Source organism: Anolis sagrei, chromosome 5, assembly GCF_037176765.1.
Source record: "Anolis sagrei isolate rAnoSag1 chromosome 5, rAnoSag1.mat, whole genome shotgun sequence".
Taxonomy (NCBI): domain Eukaryota; kingdom Metazoa; phylum Chordata; class Lepidosauria; order Squamata; family Dactyloidae; genus Anolis; species Anolis sagrei.
In genome coordinates, this window is record NC_090025.1 from 137521445 (window position 1) to 137542533 (window position 21089).

Sequence of the window (21089 nt, forward strand, 5' to 3'; positions counted from 1 at the left end):
GTCAATCCTGCCTACTCCCTTTGAAGCATAGAATGGACATGTGAGTTGGCTTAGGAACTTTATCATAAGATGGAAGGGAGGTTTTAGGCAATGCACAGAAAAGAAGGGAATATCAGTCCCTGCAGTAGCCCAAAAATGAATTCTGACCCATGTCTGACAAATGATAAAAACACCTTTTTAGATATCTTTAAAGACAGGGTTCTTGCCCTGAGATTCCTCCACCTTGCCTTGAGGACTGGACAAAGAAGGTCCAGGCCCTGAGATCAGGAAACATGGTTGTTGAGGTATAGAACCCACTCTCACTTTTATGGTTAATCTTCCTATAGGAGTTCTGAGTTGAATGAGCGCTCTCCCAGTGCTAAACACCTGTTGGGGTTAGGATCCAGCACTTGACTGGCCTCCATACAACTCAGAAAAGTCAACAAGGTATGGCCTCTTCTTCCCCTCTTCCTTGGACATATTTACTTTCTGATCTGACCAGAGGAAGTAATATGAGTTTGAGATTCAATTGTTGGTTTTCCATAAGATTCAATGGTAGGTTTGATATTCAGTAGTAGGTTTTCCATCTCCTCTCCTGCTCTATTGATATTGTTGATAGTATTATTAAATTCACACCTCTCAATCCTGTGCAGAATTAAATTTGTCTAAGCCCATTGATTTTAGCAGGCATTGGCGTAGTTTCAACCAGATGGCATTCCTAATGATGTTAACAAAAAACAGTTTTATTCTTAGCATGACACTAGAAGTGACAGCAATGAAGGTGAGAATCCCTCTTCAGGCATGAGCTGGGTAGAAACAAAGTGGGGGAGCCTTTCTGACAATGTTCAAAACACATATTTAAAGCTCATTTTCACTCTTTACTAGATTACTGAGAGTCTTTTGTGCAGTGAAGGGGTAGCGTGAGGACTCAGAAAAGCATGAGATGTAGCTCCTTATCTGGACCCTACATAGAAAGAGAGCAAGGTGCCGAAAAAGAAAGCTATGTGCCCTTCCAAATTTTACAGTTCTGCCTAGACCATTAACCCAGTGCCAATGATGAATAAAGATTAAGCTGTCAATCCATTGGGCACTGGGGAGGGGTTACGTCTTATTTTTCACTTCGGATACACAAATATTTGACTTACTGTGAAACAGCTCTAGCTTTCAAAAGGTCAGAACTGTTACAAGATAGTTCACATATACTGTAAGAAAAATTAACACATCACTATTCTTTATTTGTTGTAGTTTTGTGGTTTCTTTGTTGTTGAACTGTGACTTCTGTTGTACTCCTTATGTTTGTTCATTATATGAAAATAAAGTCTTATTTTTTTATTTTTAAAAACCCCTCCTCTTAAGGGAATGCTTTCAGCCAATAGGATGCACAAAAGTAAAGGTTTCCCCTGACATTAAGTCCAGTCATGTCCGATTCTGGGGGTTGGTGCTCATCTCCATTTCTAAGCCAAAGAGCCGGCATTGTCTGTAGATACCTCCAAGGTCATGTGGCCAGCATGATTGCATGGCATGCCGTTACCTTCCCACCAGAGCGGTACCTATTGATCTACTCACATTTGCATGTTTTCAAACTGAAGATGCACAAAAGGTTATCAAAAATTGTGCCTTCCGATTTTCACAAGGATTAGAGATTTGAATGCTTTGGGCTTTGCATAGCATTCTCTTTCATAGTCCAGCATTGGTTAAAATGACAGTGAGGACAAATCAACTGTGAAAGGTTTTCCCAGCATTTTGAACAACAAAATTATGTTTGCTGTACAGGATTATTACATATTTTGTGGGACTTCATAATGAAATGTTTATGTATCTCATTGATAAACAGAACCCTGAATGCAGAGCTATGAATAGATGCCACCAGGTCAGCCAATGAACAGCAGCACAAGGGAGAGTATGATATAGTTTCCAAGGCACTGTCAATTGCACTGAATTTATGTTTTCTAGAAATGTATATCAATATGCTACAAACATGGCTTTTGTTTACCACCGCATTTCACAGACAGCAAGCTTCAGTGCATTTTTTCAAACCATAGATTTTTCTGCCAACTTGTTTACCCAGAGCACAAACTCTCCAGAAGGTTTCTGTTTGAAGAGTTGAAATTCATTGCTGAAAGCAAATACTTTGTTTTGAAAGTTTTATTGGAAAATTTAACAAATCATCTTCAAACCATTTATGTACTACTGACAGATTTGGCTGAGGAAAATAAATATTTAATGAAATACAGGGATTGGTACTCTCTCTCAGATGGAGTTCAATTGTGGGTGTTTTTAAAAAGAGAGAGGCCTAGTGCTAAAGAAATAAGCCACATAGTCTTGGCATAAAGGAGTGATTATGAAATGTACCAGGCATTTTAGTAAGAGTTTTCAGTATTGACAGACTGAATAATATTTCATCATTCCATTCACATTTGTAATATTACTGGCATATTCTTTGCTTGAAGCCCAAGGATCCGTGTAAGATGTGGATTTATTGACTCAAGATTTTGCCCTTCTACTTCTACAGCCAAATCCAAATGCTATTTAGGAGATCCTAGAGTTAGTTCCACTGGGATCTATAACTTTCTAAAGCTCTTCCCACCCAGAACCAGCATGCCAGTTCCTTTCTTGTCTTACATTACTAGTTTAACACTTCAGGCAATAAGATTCACAACAATAATCCCCATACAGTATTGCCTTCTGTCAAATTAGACCCTGTGTAGTCACACACAACTGTTATTGTTGGCAAGTGTCATTGCACTGCATATCTAAGGGCAAAGCATGATCCCCTGGCAGTTATTATCAGGCTGGAGGATGCTACTTTAAAAGAGTGGCCCTGCTTTTTTCCCCCAAGGAGCCAGCACTCCTGCTTTAAGAACCCTGACTGCAGCTTGACAGAATCTGGGGATAAAATAGCAAATCCCTTGAGTTTCTATTATTTATAGGCAAGATGCTGCAAGAAATGTGCGTGTGTGTGGAGCGGTGAGGGAGAAAGAAGCCTCCTGAAAAGCCTCACAGCTTTTCATGTTACATTAAAATGTTACATTCCAGACTGTTAGCATTAATTCTTCTGAACACGTAAGATCCCTCTCATTAGTTTCTAATTACCTGCAAATCTGACTTCTATGTTCCAGCCATTACCACAGAGCTGATCCCATCAGAGAGTGGGGAGCATGTCATTCCTCTCCTCTCAGACCATAGGCTGCCTTGTGCCCCATGCCAGGGAAAAGGCAGGATATAAAAGACACGAGTAAATATATACAGTACGGTTAATTATTACACAATGGATCTATTCTAGGGTTCTTTGTGTGATACGGTTTTCACATAATCTGGAACCCTATTTTTTCTTACTTGTAGCCTTCCTGTTGTAGTTGTGGCCCTTTAAGGCATCTGTGTCTCGACACTTCCAGCCAAAACATACCATATAATCCCTCTGGAGTACCTAGAAAATGCCTAGAGAAGTGCTCCAGGGTAATTCTATGATCAACTTTGTGCAGAACTTGTGGAACAGAAATTGGCCATAGAATTGCACTGGAGACCTAGACAGAATACTTCTCTAGGCATTTTCCAGATCCTCCACATATAAATAAAAATGTAATGTTCATTTGTGGGATTAACATAACTCAAAAACCAATGAAAGAATTGACACCAAATTTGGACACAATATACCTATCAGGCCAACGAGTGACCATCACTCATAAAAACCCTGAAAAACACAGTGGAAGGGACTTTAAAAGCCAAAAATAAAAATACATTACAACGCATGCACAAAACCACACATATATACACAAACACACATATATACACACAGAAAACACATACACACAGACTGGGCCACAGCAATGCATGGCAGGGGATGGCTATATAAATTAAGTCACATTCAATGAGCTCCTGTAATATGCAGGACTATTATAAATAAACTAGCTGTATCCTGCCATGTGTTGCTGTGGCCCAGTCTGTGTATATGTTTTGTGTTTATATATATGTGTATATATTTGTGTATATGTGTGTTTACGTATATATGTGTGGTTTTGCGCATGTGCTGTAATGTATTTTGGGGGGGGCATGGCTTTTTAAGTCTCTTCTGCTGTCTTTTTCAGTGTTTTTATGAGTGATGGTCACTTGTTCGCCTGATAGGTGTATTGTGTCTAAATTTGGTGTCAATTCGTCAAGTGGTTTTTGAGTTATGTTAATCCCACAAAGAAACATTACATTTTAATTTATATAGATAAAAGCATATTTGCGCATACATTGACTAATAGCTGTTTACTTGATATGACAACCAATTTATTTATTTATTTATTTATTATTTGCATTTATTGACCGCCCCTCTCAGCCCGAAGGCGACCAAGACATAATATTTTCATGGAAACCCTTTAATCAAAACACAAGTCCATCAACACTACCAAAACTCCACTAAAATTACCTTCTTGGTGGCTATTCCCTGATGGTGGAATTCCCTCCCACAGGACACTCAGTTGACCTCATCCCTACTCCCTTTTCACTGATAGCCAAAAAATCTTTCAGTTTATCCAGGCCTTTCATTGCCAATTGTTCACCAGAGGACTGCTTTTTAAAGAGAGTGTGCTGTATGTATTTTATCATCATCAGCATCATCTTGTTTTAAATGCTTTTTGAAACTGTTTTCAATTAATGTTTATAATATGATGCTTCTTAAACTTTTAACTGTTTTTTTTTGTTTTACTTATACTGTAAGTGCCTTGGAGCCAATATCGACAGAATTTGTTTGATATAAATTAAATATATGAATGAATGAACTTATAAAAGACTTTTTGAGATTCTGGAAGGACAACATTACTAAGCTTATAGTAAAAAGAGTGGGAAGAATTTACTTCATGTCAAAAGCATTGCATTCATAAATTAGCATAAATGCTACTAGACTTAAATGCTACTAGACTTGTAATGTGCTCCTCCCATCCCTAAAGTCCCTCCCCAATGTTTTGACTCCTCCTATCAGTCTCCCCCCCCCCTCAGTTCCATACCTGTTACATTAACCTGTGTTTTTAAACTGTGATTTCTAAGCTGTTTTCTAATCAGTTTTTTAAATAACTGCTTCAATGGGGAGCTTGTTTCCCTTTCCAGGGTGCTTGTGCCCCACTTTGTGCTGGTCAGAGACCGTAATAAAGTATTGCATTGTATTGTAATTAGTATAAAACTGATAAAATAGAGGGAGCACAAGTGGCTAAATAACTGAGAAGGATAAAAATAAATGAATATTCATTCTAAAAGGGTTCAGTTGTGCCATTTTCTTTGTCTTTGTTCATTTTTCACCTTGTTTCTCACCTCTTTAAGAGACTCCAGTGCAAGCTCTCCCAACTTCTTATGGAAGTTTAGAAAACTTTGAAGGCTCAGTAAAGAAGGCAAGTAGACACTCCTGCTGCCCCTCCATCTGTCCTTCCATCTCCCGACAACAGCACAGGCCCCCATTCCATTTGCCACCTCCTTCTGCTGCCAGATCTTAAACCCCTTTCCCAACAATTCACATCTTCCCCTCTCTTCTTTTGCTGCCAGATTCTAAACTCTTAGGTGAGAAGGTAGATGGGCATAAGCTGAACCATCAGAAAGCTAAGGTGTTCCTGTCTGAGCCACTCATATGGCCAATTTTGGATTTATTTATTTTTTAGGATTTTGGATTTCAAAATTCCAAATAAGGAATCCTCAGTCTGTATATGCATATAGATAGACTTGGGTGTGTGAGTGAGAGAGAGACTAATGAATGCTGTCCTATTCCTGTGAGGGAGAGAACCGCAATAGGTCTCTGTAACCCATAGCACTGAGAGAAACTCAACATCAGAAGGTAAGAGAAATATTTATTTAAATTTTGCACAAGGACGAGCTTATACTGAACAAATTCAATCAAGAAATAAGTGCAGCTGAACGAGGAAATATAGATGATTTCTCCCATCAGAAAACATTAAGTAGTCATGCCTGTGCATTGTTTAATTTCATTGTTTTAAAACAATAACTGGAATCAAATTTTCAGAGCTGTACATATATCGCAACAACATTCTGTATTTCCAAAAGATATCTTCCTTTTTATTCCAATTTCTGGCAAATTGATGTATATGCATGTATTGGTAAGTTTTAAAAAACTTGGTGTCCATGGATGAGGTGTATTTCCAAAACTCTAAAAGTCTTTCCCCTGCTTGAGGATTTTGACATTTTTATGCACAACATGTCATTCCACCCCTCATCAGTCCAATATCTTACAGAATGATGTCAAACACAAAATGAACCAGAAGAGGCACCTCACACCCAAACATAGGTTTATACATCTGAACTTGTTCCTAGTCTTACATATTTCACTCATACTGAGGAAACTGACAGCTCATTCCACTCAAAGCACTTCTGCACTTTAAAACTGGACAAAACTGATCTTCCTCCAGTTTTGACTTTGTACAATTTTTGGTCTACAAGTCTTTTGCAAAGAAAAATCCTCTAACCAGAAGCTGCCTGCAGTATGTTGTCATTAGCTTCACAGTTCCTGAAGGCACTGTGGATCCACCGAACAGCAAACATGCCCATTCTGGAAAGAAAGAGATAGAAGAAAAAGTAACTTACATTATGTCATGAAGTTTTGTTTAAAATATACACACACATTTATACATGTCTGCCTGAGGAAACATTGAGATTCAAATCAAACCAGTATATTGTCCAATAATTCTGCATCCAACTCCACCTGATCTTCTGGTTAAAATTAAGGTAGCAAATTTAGTTTACTTCTTTCTGAATACCAGCATAAAACAGGAACCTTTGAGTCCATGAGGTATTTAATTAGCTACGATATATTCCTGGGTGGGCAGAATATTCACTTCAAGTCATACCTGTTCATGGAGACAGAGTAGTCCATACATGCAGCTTTATTCCTAGCTTCCCAGACAAACAAACATTCCTTTTTTTTAAAAAAGGGGGGGTGCTTGTTTATTAGAACATTTCTTTATTAATGTTTATTAAAGCTTGTTTATGAAACTATTTTGGGGCTTGCAAAACATGGACAATCAACAATCATCACTCTCAACTTCTGGAAAGATTCCATCAATGTTTCCCTTAAAAAAATCCTGCAAATCTCTTGGGAGGACAGGTGAACAAATATCAGCTTTCTGAAAGAAGCAAAGACCACAAACAGTAAAATGATTATTCTCCACCATCAACTTCACCGGACTGGCCACATTGTCTGAATATCCGACCACCATCATTCTAAACAATTACTTTATTGTCATCTTAAGAACAGAAAATGTGGACAATAAAAGATGGGCTTAAAGCTAACCTAACTGAAGTGTAGTATAAACATGTAGAACTGGCACTCAAGCATTGTAAATGGAGGTTGGCTGTTACCAATGGTGCTATGGATTTTGAAAAGGCACAAATACAGGACGAAGAAAAGAATCATCAAGCAAACCCCCATCATGACTGCCTCCTATTTGGAAATCTATATCAGCATTGTAAAAACCGTGTGGATCCAGAATAGGTTTTCTCAGTAATTTACTGATCCCCCTCCATGACTCAATTTCTGGAAGATAATCATATTCAGCCATGAGTGATCACCCATGATGATGAGAACCATGTATCCATACTAGGGCACTAGTTCAGGGCTTTCACAGGTCCTGAGCTATCAGGTCCATAACCCAAGACCAGGGAAAGAACCCCTGTGATTTCCTCAAAAGTGAATCTTGGTGATTTTCGAAGGGGCACCTCATGATGGCATCATTAAGCATTAACAATGGTTGCACAAATACGAGTGTGCTATTCAAAAACACCAAGTCTAAGTAATGAAGATAATATACATACCCTTTCAAGACAATGCTCTCACTCTGTGCAAAAGAACATCAAGTTCTGAAAATCCTGACATCTATTCTGATAGCAACTACACACCCGATCAATAATAACAAACATTTATACCTTTCCCCAGCTCCCAAAAAGGGACTTGGGGCAGCTTACAACCATGAAATAAAACATATTAAATAATACAAGGATAAACAAAATGCATAACATATCAAATTAAGATAAAACAAAAATTAACACAAAACACCAGCCATTAATAAACAATTATTATATAAAAGCACTTGGAACAATATTCAAAAAATGTTCCATTATTTCCAGCATCGTATTGTGGTTTGAGTATTGGGCCATGACTCTGGAGATCAGCACTCGAATCCCCATTTGACCATGAAAGCCCAATGGGTGATCCTGGGCAAGTTACACATTCTCGGTCCCAGAAAATCTTGTGAAAGTATTTGCCTTAGGTCGGGACCATGCAACAACCACCACAACCATGAGTCTCCCTCCCTGGCCACCTAGAGGCAATTCTAACTCGGCACATCCAGAAAGTACAGGGTATTTCAAAATGATGGGCCCAATTTCAAAGCAATATATTTTGCAATTGCAATATAAATTTACTCAAGTTACAAAAGGTTTAATGAGATGTCAAGTTTTACTAGCCAAAATGCCACTGAAATGCATGTTGCACTGCATTTACAGATCCAGTCTTGCTGAAATGTAGAACACAAAACATAATAAATTATTCAAAGTGTGGGGAAAAATAGATATAGAAATTTTCTTCTTCTCCTGTAACACTAGATTCAGTCATCCACTGAAGGTAAGCCATGGTTAGGATAAATAAAAGAAAGCACTAATTTGCATAGCTCTCATCTAAAACAGTGGAATTCACTGCCACAGATAAATGAATGCAAATTTGGATGACTCTAAAAGAGGATCATATGTTAATGCAGTGGTTCTCTACTTGTGAGCCCCCAGATGTTTTGGCTTTCAACTCCCAGAAATCCTAACAGTGGGTAAACTGGCTGGTATTTCTGGGTGTTGTAGGCCAAAACACCTGGGGACCCATAGGTTGAGAACCACTGTGTTAATGGAAGCTAGGGCTGCAGCTAGGGCTATCTACATACCACTTGTTGGAAAGCGCAGATGGGGTGTTTCATTTTCCGTTTTCCTCATGAGCCAGAGTCATGTAGGTGAAATCCACTGACATAACCTTCGGTTACACCAGCATATGTATTTTGGGGAATTATGTGAAAGGAGGTATCTTGTATCTCTTCGTACAGTGCCCCTTGCCCAGGTATGCAGTAGCATTGGGAGGGGGAGAGGTGTCCTGATCACAACTTTGTCTCATGGCCACTGCTTGGCTGCAGAAGATTAGTCACATTCCATTTGCTTTTCTGCACCAGGAAAGAGGCTCCTTGTGTGGTGGATGAACACTGTTCCAGCCTTTCCAAGTGTGCAGGGGCAATACAACATGCCAGAGTGTGCCCCTACAACTTAACAGTTGCCAGAGAACAAAACATGGTTGTTTTGAAGCCAGAGAGAAAGTGGGGACATATGAGCAGCTACTCCCTACAATTGCATATTGAATCCAGACTGTATCTTGCATTGAGCAACTGACTGGCTATTCTATGACGAGGCTGTTGCTTTACATGGGCCTTTGGTCTGATCAATATAGCTCTTCTTTTATTTTTATTATTGCACTCACCAGTTCTAACCAAAAGTGTTGGTTTTCAATGGTCGTTAGAGAGGAACAACATATAGTTCGTCATGCAGGACTTTAGCAAAATCAACAATGGCATATCAAATTCATTGCTACCATCCCATAGACTTCAAGGAGGCTTAATGATGTTGTATAGCATGATCAAGTGGTGCTACAGACTGTGATCTGCCACAGGCAAGGATGGAAAAAACCCAGAACATCTCAAAATACTAAGAGAGCTTGAATGTTACAGAAAGGAAGAGAAATGAGGCAAGACGTTGCTGCTTTTGATGGCAGTCCATAGGGTTGCATTGAGTTAATTTGTTCCTCTAGTTTCATGACTTTTTAAATGTCAGGGTCCTGGAAAACCATGGCTGCAGTCCTAGTGTTCACTTTTCCACTTGCAATTTCAAATTGTTTTGTTGTTAAAGCAGCTTTAGCTGATGCCTGGCTTTTCTGAATTCTTAAAGGATTTTGTGTAAACCTATTTTGCCGTAGCTTCACTAGAGACGCTTATCCTGCAGCTTTGACCTTCCATGTGATGCACTCTAAGAATGTCTGGGGTATTAACATTCTGTTTTATGGTATTATGCTTTATGAAGTATTAGTCCAATTTGGATGAACTTTCTGTGTTGTTTTAAAATACACAATTTAAATATATTTAACACCATTAGGAAATAGTATTGTGATTTAAAGAAAGAAAGCACATAGCCCACCTGATGGAAGAAACTATTTTGGCATATTGTTGTTGCTTAAGGCTATTTAAATATGACCAGGAACTACCCTTTATTTCTGTATAATCTAATACAGCCATTTCTAACACAAACACATGAGACATCAATGCCTATAAATGTAAATGGAGTCATGCTGCTGGGGTACCCTAACCGCCCACCCAACTTCTTCCTGAGGTTCAGTCCCATTTCCTCGTAAAAGTGTATGTACACATGCAAATACATGAATGGCATAAACAGCATGTGTTTCTTTGAATGGCATAAACAGCATGTGTGTGTGTGTGTGTGTGTGTGTGTTTAACCTTATGTGTATTTATTTATTTTATTTATTTACAGCATTTTTATCCCATTCTTTTCAGCCTGAAGGCATCTCAGGGTGGCATACAGATTGGCAACAATTAGATGCCACAACATACATACATGCATATCAATTAAAAACATTTAATATCACATAATAAGAATCCATATAAAACCATTAAAACAGTAGTCATCAATGTCTTCCAGTTCATATTCTCTGAATCATGTATACAAGAGAGTTGGGATGAGCCATGTTTATTTTGGCTCCATTTACAAAAAGTCCAATCCTGGGACTTCACAAGCACCTTGACTCCTACCCTCACAGTCAAGAACACATCTCCGGGCATTACCATGTTCACTTGTTTTTGCTGTATTTTAAGTGCAATTTGCAGCAACCCTGAAGACAACCTATTATAGGGCTTTGTTGGCAAGATTTATTCATAGGAGCTTTATGATTGCCTTCCTTTAACACTATAAGAATGTGATTTGTCCAAGGTCACCCATTGGCCTTTCATGGCTAAATGTAGATTTAATGCTTCCTCTCTTCAAGTCCTAGTTGAATACTTATACTACTATGTCATGCCCATTTTCTATTCAGTGTAGTATATGATACTGCAATTCATTCCTGGAGTGGGATTGTACTGAGAGGGGCTTTGTCAAATAATACCTGTCTATTTATTTATTTATTTATTTATTTATTTATTTATTTATTTATATCTTACTTTTCTCCTATGGGCGGGACTCAAAATGACAAACAAATGGTTAAAAACAAAAGTTTCATAATACAAGAACACATCATCTGCCCCAACTCAAGCAAATAAACAATAAACCAACACATTCATAAACACATTACATAAACCATATAAAATGAGCATAAAAAATACAACATTTATCATTAACATTAAAAATCTCTGAGCCTCAGGCCACTGAGGTTGTCCTTAAAACATTGCACAAAAAATCTCAAAGCTCCAAAACTTTGGCTGTGTAAACCTTGCCAGGCTGAAATGCCCTGCTTATTATGAGGAGGGAGTCGCAGAGCCACAGGGCCACCACTGAGAAAGCCCTCTCTCTCATTCCCACCAACCGTACTTGTGATAGTGGTAGGACCAAGAGAAGGGCCTCTTCTGATGATCTCAGGGCTCCTGCGAGCTGACAAGAGGAGATGTGGTCCCTCAAGTAGGCTGACCATTCCCAAATACCTATACTTTATTGATTTATTATTTTATTTATATCCTGCTTTTTCTCTCTAAAAACAGATACTCAAAGTAGCTCAAAGTGGTATTGCAAAACCAATGCAATACAATAAAAATTTAAAAATATACAAGCATTAAAATGTTATTAAACATGAGTAGTATTTAAAAACAGTTAAAGCCATTAATACCAATAAAACAATCTGTTCATAGCTAAAACTACAGCACCCCTCCCCCATGGACTTGAGCCTAAAAGCCTCCTTCTTTAAAAGCCTGCCTGAACAGAAAGGTTTTAGCCTACCTTAACTTACTATTTTCATTTACCAGCAAGAGAAAACACTTTGTTAAAGAAAAATATATAACCACGCTCATAGACGTGGTTTGTGGACAACAGTAATGTATACACTCACAAGTTTTGTTTATTACAATGAATAAGATGGAAATGTGGAGAAACCAAGCATTTAGACTGAATAGTAAAACAATAGTGATTGGATCTTCCTATTCTCCCCAACCAGAAAAAAAAAAACGTTAAAATTTCTTTTCCTTCTATAAGACAGGCAAAGCAATCCTACACATGAATACTCAGCAGTAAACTCAATGGGATTTCAGGTAAGTCTGATAAATGTGTAAATCTATGCAGATTTATTTTGCATCAAATCCACTGAATGCTAAAAGTGCTATGTTCAAATTAATTTACACAGATATAAACGATGCAGAATATGTCAAGGCAATGGGATTACTGGGGAAAGGAGGTTGGAGATCTTCATTTTATCACATGAATTTGGCACCCTTTCTATGCACATGAGCAGAGAGGGTAATGGGCGGCAGTGAGGATTACTATTTTATTGAATTCAATGTGAAAATTACAAAATGCTATTTCCCTCCCATGTATATGGATACATGAGAGTAGCTTATTCCATTTGCTCTTTCCCTTATGTATTTTTCAGGTTTGCAGGGTCCATATAAGTTTTTCATGACCCATCATTCTTGTTTAGTCAGAGAGAAATATTTCTTCTTGACCCTGAGGAATACTAAAGACCCAAATTATCATGAGGATACTATTTCTTTCACATTAAAGCAAGGAAGCAATGGTTGTATTTCCATTTCTCTTACTCCAGAAGATTAAAAGAGTTTGATCATCACAGATCTCCAAGATAGTTTTTAGTAGTTAGTTTCTCTTGACAGAAAAGACGTAGGTCATAGTTTAGAGATTTTGAAAAATAATTTGATGGCAAGGAGGATGATAACAGAAAGATCCATCATACAGCTGATCCAATATATTTCTACATTAAGAAAGATAACTCCAAAAAGTCAAGGTCACACACTGAACAGACTCTGAGATTTCTGTCTTGCAGATAACCACACAAACTGTTGATCATATTCTCGAAAGCCCCTTTATCTGGTCAGAAATGACTGGTGTTAGCAGCACTCAACTTTCTATATTGCCACTGTAGAAATAGGTACACCCTAGCAAATGGATTAAACATACCAATATTATATGCCACAAACTATCTAGAAAACAGCAATTGTAGTACAGGTTGAGTATGCCTTATCAAAATGGTTGGCATCAATGTGTTTTGGATTTTGCATTTTGGATTTTGCATCTTGGGTTACACAATTAGGTCTCTTGGAGATGAAACCCCATGTGTAAACATTAAATGCATTTGTTACATATATACATTATATATATAGCATGAATGTAATTTTATGCAATATCTTTCATAACTTTGTGTATGACACAATGTTTGCATACATTTAATAATAATAATAATAATAATAATAATAATAATAATAATAATGCATTATTTATAATCCACCCTATCTCCTCGAGGGAACTCAGGGCAGTTTCCAGCAAAAGTAACAAAGTGGCAAACAATCAATGCCGAAAATAACAAATAACAAATCAAAACAGTGAATAAAACAATCTCAATATAAAATTATAAAAACTAACCAAAAATTAAACTTAAATAAACATAACATCACAAACATTTACAACATAATAAACTCTTAAAAATTAGACTAAAATGCTTTAAAAGCTAAGATGGTTTACAACATCCAACAGGTGGAGGTCCAGTATCTAGGCAAAGATAGATATAAAGATGTACTAGTACACCTCCTCCTAAAGTGCATAAGTGGGTTTTTAAACGCTTTTTAAAAGAAAGGAGAGAGCCATTTTTAGTTTTTCAGGGGAGTTCCAGAGGCCAGGAGCAATTACAAAGAAGGCCCCCTTTCTCGATCCCACCAGCTGCGCTTGAGATGGATGTGGGTCAGAGAGCAGGGCCTCCTCCGCAGGCCACAGTGCTTGTGCTGGTTTTTATGCAGAGATGCAGTTTTTCAAATAGTCTGGGCCCAAACCATTAAGGGCTTTATAGGTAATACCCAGTACTTTATATTTAGCTCGGAAGCAGACCGGTAGCCAGTGGAGCTGCCATAACATGGGAGATGTCCACTCCCTGTACAGCACTCCAGTTAGTTTGACCAAAAAAAAAAAAATACTTTGACTCCCCTTCAGGGTTGAGAAGGGTAGTATACAAATACCACAAATAAATAAATATCAATTCCATAGTAATTTAACTATGATAAACCAAAAATGCCACTATTTCAATCACTCATGGGGGCAATTTTGGAGAATGTCAGATTTTGGAATTAAGGATAAGGGATACTCAAACCTCTAATGCTTTCTCTTCTTCTTTACCTTGCACTGGCAGAGGGTGCATTCTGTGCCATGCTTAATCCAGGATGATCCAGTGAAGCGGACTACATTGGTTTCATCCAGACACGTCTTGGTGATATCATTCCTAATGGTGTCTGCTTGACAAGGGTCAGTGACACAGTGAGGGCAGCACTCATTCTCAGGGAGCACACTGAACTCACACTCTGTTTCTGGACAAGGCAAGGGCCAACAGTCAACTTCACCCTGCTATCAAAAATAGAAAGAGAAACATTAAAGGTATCATCTTTGTAGTTCTTTATTAATTTGTTGAAATTTACATCAACATCATGTTTCCTTTTAAAACTAATGGATTGCTATAAAACTAAAGGAAATTTAGCCTATATGCTAAAATAGTCACATAGAACATTAATTAGAATAGTTAATTCTTTTACAGTACAGTGTGTATACAGCTGTCTCATATCATTGCTAAGATGCATCTTCCTGGAGCAGACTCCTGCTGAGGTTCCTGCAGTAAAACAGACATGCACTTCTGGATCTTTACCAAAAAGCCAGTAACACATTTTATCATTCACCAAATGATTATTACCATAGCTGGAAAGTGCAAGTGGCTGAAACAGCAGTGGGAAGTATGCAGCCCTCCAGACATTGATGGATTGTAACACCCAGCATTTCTCATCATTACTATGAAGGCAAGGGCTGCTGTGATCTGTGGTTCAACTACATCTGGAGGACTGACTTGCCACCTTTATCTAAAATAAATATACCTGAATCATTTGCCTATTTTATATTCTGTAGTTTTAGTATTATATGCAATCTGGCAGCAGGGATGCTTCTGGAAAATCAGTAGAGGATAGTAATTTGAATGCTTTTGCAATGTCTAAAAAAGAAACAATGGGCACTAAAGAGCAATGGCTCCTGCTTAGAAAATGTTTTAAATCACATGTATCATCGATATAATTAAACAAGGAACTGTTCACATGGTTTCACTGATTTCAATAAGCCTTCAATGTAGTTCACTTGCTAGGACTTGGGGAAATTTTCTTTGTGCAGTGTGACTGGAGTTTTATTACATGGATGAATATGAATATTTACAATGTACTCCCTTTCCATGTGTGCAGATATTTGCTAGTCTTCATAAACATTTCAACCATGATTGACAACATGCATCCTATAGATGCATCATATCCATCTGTCATCCGGAGGAGGGGAAATCAGCAAGGCATGCTGAGAGTCAAAATATTTGATATTTTTAGTCTATGATAGCTTGACCAATAAAAATATCAACTACATAAAACTGATTGAATTAATACAAGAAAAAGAACAAAACTAAATTATAATAAATTGCAAATTATTTTGACTTACTTATTAAGATAGAAAGACTTACCAAACATCGACACTGTTGACAGTTTTGAACCCAAGTGTCTCCACTGTTGTATAAGATCTCCCCGTTTTGATGTAAACACTGACTACTCAGCCTTGGGTCACATTCAGGACAGCAGAATAAGTCAACAGTGGGATTCTCACAGTCACAGACCATGCGTCGACACATTACATATCCAGTCTGTCATTGCAAAACAGAACACATGCAACGATACAATAATTAGAAATTAAGTAAATAATTTTCATTTTATGTCTATACTAGCTTATAACATAATAGTTTATGTTTAATAGTTTAAATATTGTTGAAAAACTAAGTTCACTGTCAATAATATTTTTATTTCAATGACCTGGAAGATTGCGATTTCTAATATTTGATCACATATTTTGGACTTCAACTTTCACAAGTCCTCGTTGATTTGGTCAAGAATTCTGGAGGACCAAATTTTGAAAGCCACTGAAACAGCACATTTGGGTACGTCTGCTGTTTTTGTTTGTTTGTTTGTTTGTTTGTTTCCATGTCAGGAGCAATTTGCAAAACTGCAAGTCATTTCTGGTGTGAGAGAATCAGCCGTCTGCAAGGATGCTGCCCAGGGGACGCCCGGATGTTTAATGTTTTACCATCCTTGTGGGAAGTTTCTCTCATGTCCTCGCATGGGGTGCTGGATCTGACTGAGGGAGCTCAACCCACTCTCCCTGGATTAGAACCACTGACCTGTTGGTCAGAATCCTGTTGGCACAAGTGTTTAACCCATTGTGCCACAGGGGGCTCCAGCCTGCTGGTAATACGGTTAATTTTAATTTTAGTCTCAGTGAGCAAACACATACAGACTTTCTCAGTGACTGCTTTAAGGAACTCCCTTTTGGAAGAGGCTGCTATAGCGTCTTCCATGATTTCCTTCCAGTGAAGCCATTTTTGTTTCAAGAGACCTTTGGGGACTGTTTATTGACAAGTCTTCTAGTTTTGTGGTGTAATGCTTTTATCTCACAATTTTAAGTGAATATATTTTTGAACTGCTTTTCATTTGATTGATAATTTAATCAAATTACTTTTTGGTATGTCTTTACTGATTTGAGCTTTTATCTGTATCTTGAATCCCATGGCTTGATGAAAGCAGAATATAATTAAATACATAAATAATCAATAATGGCTCTAGCATTTTGATGTTTATGCTGTAAATTATTTTCCATTTTCCACTCTTTCCCTTTGTGTCCCTGTCTCTTCCTTCCTCTATGGTGTCAACACTGATCAGGCTTACCTGGCAGGAACAGACAGAGCACCTATCATTCTCCAAAACCCAGATCTGTCCATTGTGCTTGATTTTGCCTTCATGAACACAGTCTCCTGTGCAGTTCTTCCCATGAGGACACCGGCAGTCATAGCCACCATCCAAGTTAAAACAAATTGTATCGTTGGCACAACCGTGCCTCCCAGTTGCACATTCATCAATGTCTGCAAGAAGAGGTCATGGGATGGTTTTAGACTTCAGTCAATAATAACAACTGGCTTGGTTACAGTCAACAAGAATGATCTTCCACCATTAAGGACTTGTTTGCATTCTAGCTTATCTCCAGTCTAAATGTATGTATGTATGTATGTATGTATGTGTATGTATGTATGTGTATGTATGTATGTATGTGTGTATATATATATATATATATATATATATATATATATATATATATAGCAACCCACACATAGTTAAAACACTTGAGTTTTAAATTATATAGAAATAACAGTGTAGATTCATAACCAATTAATTTTAAGTGGAAATAAATGCTGTGATTACAATGTCATTTTTTTAGCTATTGTGCCTGAGAGAGAGGAAAACAATTCTAGTTTTGTACAACAAATAGCACTGGCATCAAGAAAGGAAGTTACTTATAGCAACATATTAAAATGTGTTAGCAATTAGCCTACCATTAAAAGAGGCAGCTCTGCAAAACAAAGGCATTATTTCAAAATCCTTTGTTAAGGCGTACTCAGAATCCATCTATATGTTTGCTTTAACCATAATTAAATTCAGTCCTAACAAAATCTATCTAAGCTATCATCTTTAATAGATTCATATTCAAGTTGTAGAAACATCGAGCATCCTTCCAGCTAATACGTAATAAAGGACAACATGAAGTATTCGTAGCAATAAAACTAAATCGATGGAAGGATTACTTTCCAGAAACTGCAGAAAACTTTATAGATCTATATTTCAGCAAGGCATTGCTTATGCACATACATATATAAAATAGCATGATGCCTTTCATTTTTAAAGGCTTGGAGAAACTGAAGAAAAATCAGGTTTCTTTATATTTCTGCAGCCTTTTAAAACAGGAGGACAGCTGTAAAAAAAATTTCAATAAAAATAATGTCTCACATATAAGCAAAATCCAAAAACTTGAACATTGAATCTAGCAATAAACCAAGTTTCATCGTGAATTACAACTTATTCTAAAAATGGCATTTGTATAGGATATTCATTGAGACCAATGCAAGGAAAGTTTACTTTCCAATTAACTAAGGCATTAACCTTGATTTGGGACCCTTGAGAAAGTATCAGGCCCAGAAGCCATGGGATCATTCATATATCTCTATAAGAATGCAGACTTTAAGGGGGATATCATTATATGAATGCTGCCTCCCTGCCCCATGGAAACATCCACAGCTTTTATGTCTAAGGCAGTAGGGCTACTATTATTCTCTCTTATCCATGGCTTGAGGTAAGGTACAACACAGTCAAAACACATCTCTATCACTGAGAAATGAAAGAGAAAGGAAGCTGGGGATATGGTGTGGGTAAATTAGAGGAATTACTGGACCGATAAGTAAGCATTCAGCATAGAATAAGTTTGCTCAGTTCCTAGAGCTCAGTTTTTAAAAATTCTGATGAAAAAAAAAGTGCATTTCTCTCTTTCCCATAAAGAGGGCTTTGATTATCTCAAAGGTATGTTTAGTGCTCCCCACATTGAACTGCCTTAGAAAACAAGTCTCCAAAATAAATTACACCCACGTGCTAATAGAGGTTTGGGGTTTTTTTCCTGATCAAAAAGAGTCAACATAACGAATATGACTAAGGGTGCATCTGCACTGTGTAATGAATGCAGTTTGAAACAACTAACTGTCATGGTTCAGTATTATGGGAGGCGCCATGGTGGCGCAATGGGTCAAACCCTTGTGCCGGCTAAACTGCTGACCTGAAGGTCAGTGGTTTAAATTAATGAGATGGGGTGAGCTCCATCTCCAGAAATTTGTAGTCTGATAAGGCACCAGCACACTTTGACACAGAAAGCTAAAGGCCTTATAAAGCTACAACTACTATGAGTTTATAGCCTTGGGCCATGGCATTTAAAGTGGTCTCAAACTGTATCGATTCTACTGCATAGACACACCCTTTGACTGGGTAATGAGTATGTTGAGTCCTACAGAGTGAAGTCAGTAAAAATCAGCAGTCCATTTATAAACCTGTATTCCCATATGTTCCCTCACACATGCCATGATCTCTAATGGAGTCTTAAAGTTGGAACTTTTCTACAGTCATATCTATCTTCAGATTAAAAAAGAGAATTCTTGGATGCCTTGGCAGATTTCCCTAGAGCATCTTTAAATAATCTTGCTTGATCTAGATTTATCATATATAGAGAAAACCTGATGAAGTTAATGGACCTTGGGTAAATCCCACTGGGTCTAGGTAAAATGTCATTAGTTCTAGGTAAAATTATATCTCAGTGCTTCTCAACCTTCCTAATGCTGCAGCCCCTTAATACAATTCCTCATGTTGTAGTGACCCCCGACCATAAAATTATTTTTGTTGCCACTTCATAACTGTAATTTTACCACTGTTATGAATTGTCATGTAAATGTCTGATATGCAGGATATATTTTCATTCACTGGACCAAATTTGGCACAAATACCGAATACACCCAAATTTAAATACTGGTGGGGTTGTGGAGGGGTTGATTTTGTCATTTGAGAGTTGTAGTTGCTGGGATTTATCGTTAACCTACAATCAAAGAGCATTCTGAACTCCACGAATGATGGAATTGAACCAAACTTGGCACACAGAACTCCCATGACCAACAGAAAATACTGGAAGTGTTTGGTGGGCATAGACCTTGAGTTTTGGAGTTGTAGTTCGCCTACATCCATTCTTACATGTTTTAACTTTTCTTAAATTATACTTCGAGTATTTTAAGACTTTTCAGACTTTTAGGCAGACAGATGGGAAGTCATATTTCAAAATAAAGGCAGAAACAACTGCACTTTACTGCATAAGTACTTGATTAAAGAAATAAATAACTTAATTTTAAATAGTGGAACTGAGTATGTCTCTCTCTGGAAATATTGTCCCTAATCGTAAAAATCAAAACAACTAAAAATGAAGGTCTCAACATTAATGTGAAACCTGAGCAAATGAAATGTCCATCTGCATTATGTAGCAGCATCACACTTAGAAGTCATTATCTGCAAAATATGACACCACAAATCATCTATTTCTGCAAGAACTTGTTTTAGTGCTTTGATTTTGGGCTAGTAGCAAACTGGCACCGTGAGTGAATTATGCTGCTGACATTTTGTTTACAGCTATAACTGGAGAACCATAAACACTGAAAATGCCAGAACCAAAGAGAGTGTCAAGTATTGCTGAATACAGCAAAAGGAAGGAGGGAGAGTAAGGAAGGAAAAGAGGAGCCAGGTCTTGGAATGACCATCAATCCTTGCACGGGGAAGTGTGTCAGTATTATCTCTCCCATGTCAGTTTTAAAAGATACAGAACACGAATACGCTGTAGTTTCTACCTCATAGAGTGCTTTGGTTCAGTTGCTTTGAGAGTGATAGACACATATGAGTCTGAAACAGGGCATCTCTGAAGACACATTGTAAAGGTAGCCAGTTCCTCAAAAGGTAAGGTACTTGTGTACAAGTTTGGAATGTCAAGTTATAGCAGGTATGAAACCTACATCTTGATTTTTGGGTTTATACCAAAAGAACTCAATTTTAATGCTGTTGTCATGAGCATGAGTGGTTCTCAAAAAGCACTTTTATTTGATTGATGAGTTTAATTATTAAATGAATAGTAATTAATTACACTGAATATTTATTAAGAGTCAGCTTATTATTAATTGGCGAGCTGTGAGAAGAGTCTGCTTGGAATTGGTATTAGGATACTGTTTCTTCCAACATATCAGACATATTCTCAAGGACAGCCACTATTTCCTCTTTTCGTTATAGTGCCCCATTTTTTGAATTGAGAGCACATCTCATCCAGATACTTCAGTTGAGGCTTTCCGTGTGTGCCTTTTGTTTTTATTGTGACACCTGTTATAAATATTTTAAGAATACCCATGGTTTCTCAGGTAAAAA

The 21089-nt window shown here is 37.5% G+C and overlaps 1 protein-coding gene across 3 annotated transcripts in view; it reads right to left on the reverse strand.

Moving 5' to 3' along the window:
* Positions 1-5775: 5775 nt before the first annotated feature.
* NELL2 (neural EGFL like 2) overlaps positions 5776-21089 on the reverse strand; it is a 173985-nt gene continuing 158671 nt past the window's right edge. For 2 of the 3 annotated variants that reach the window (XM_060777569.2, XM_060777566.2), the window contains 4 exons: positions 16992-17185; positions 15740-15916; positions 14377-14601; positions 5776-6511 (listed from right to left, as the gene is read on the reverse strand). In XM_060777569.2, coding sequence (XP_060633552.1) covers positions 6461-6511; positions 14377-14601; positions 15740-15916; positions 16992-17185 — 647 coding nt within the window. In that variant the 3' untranslated portion in view covers positions 5776-6460. The remainder of the gene's footprint in view (positions 6512-14376; positions 14602-15739; positions 15917-16991; positions 17186-21089) is intronic. The other variant, XM_060777568.2, reaches the window with a different exon arrangement.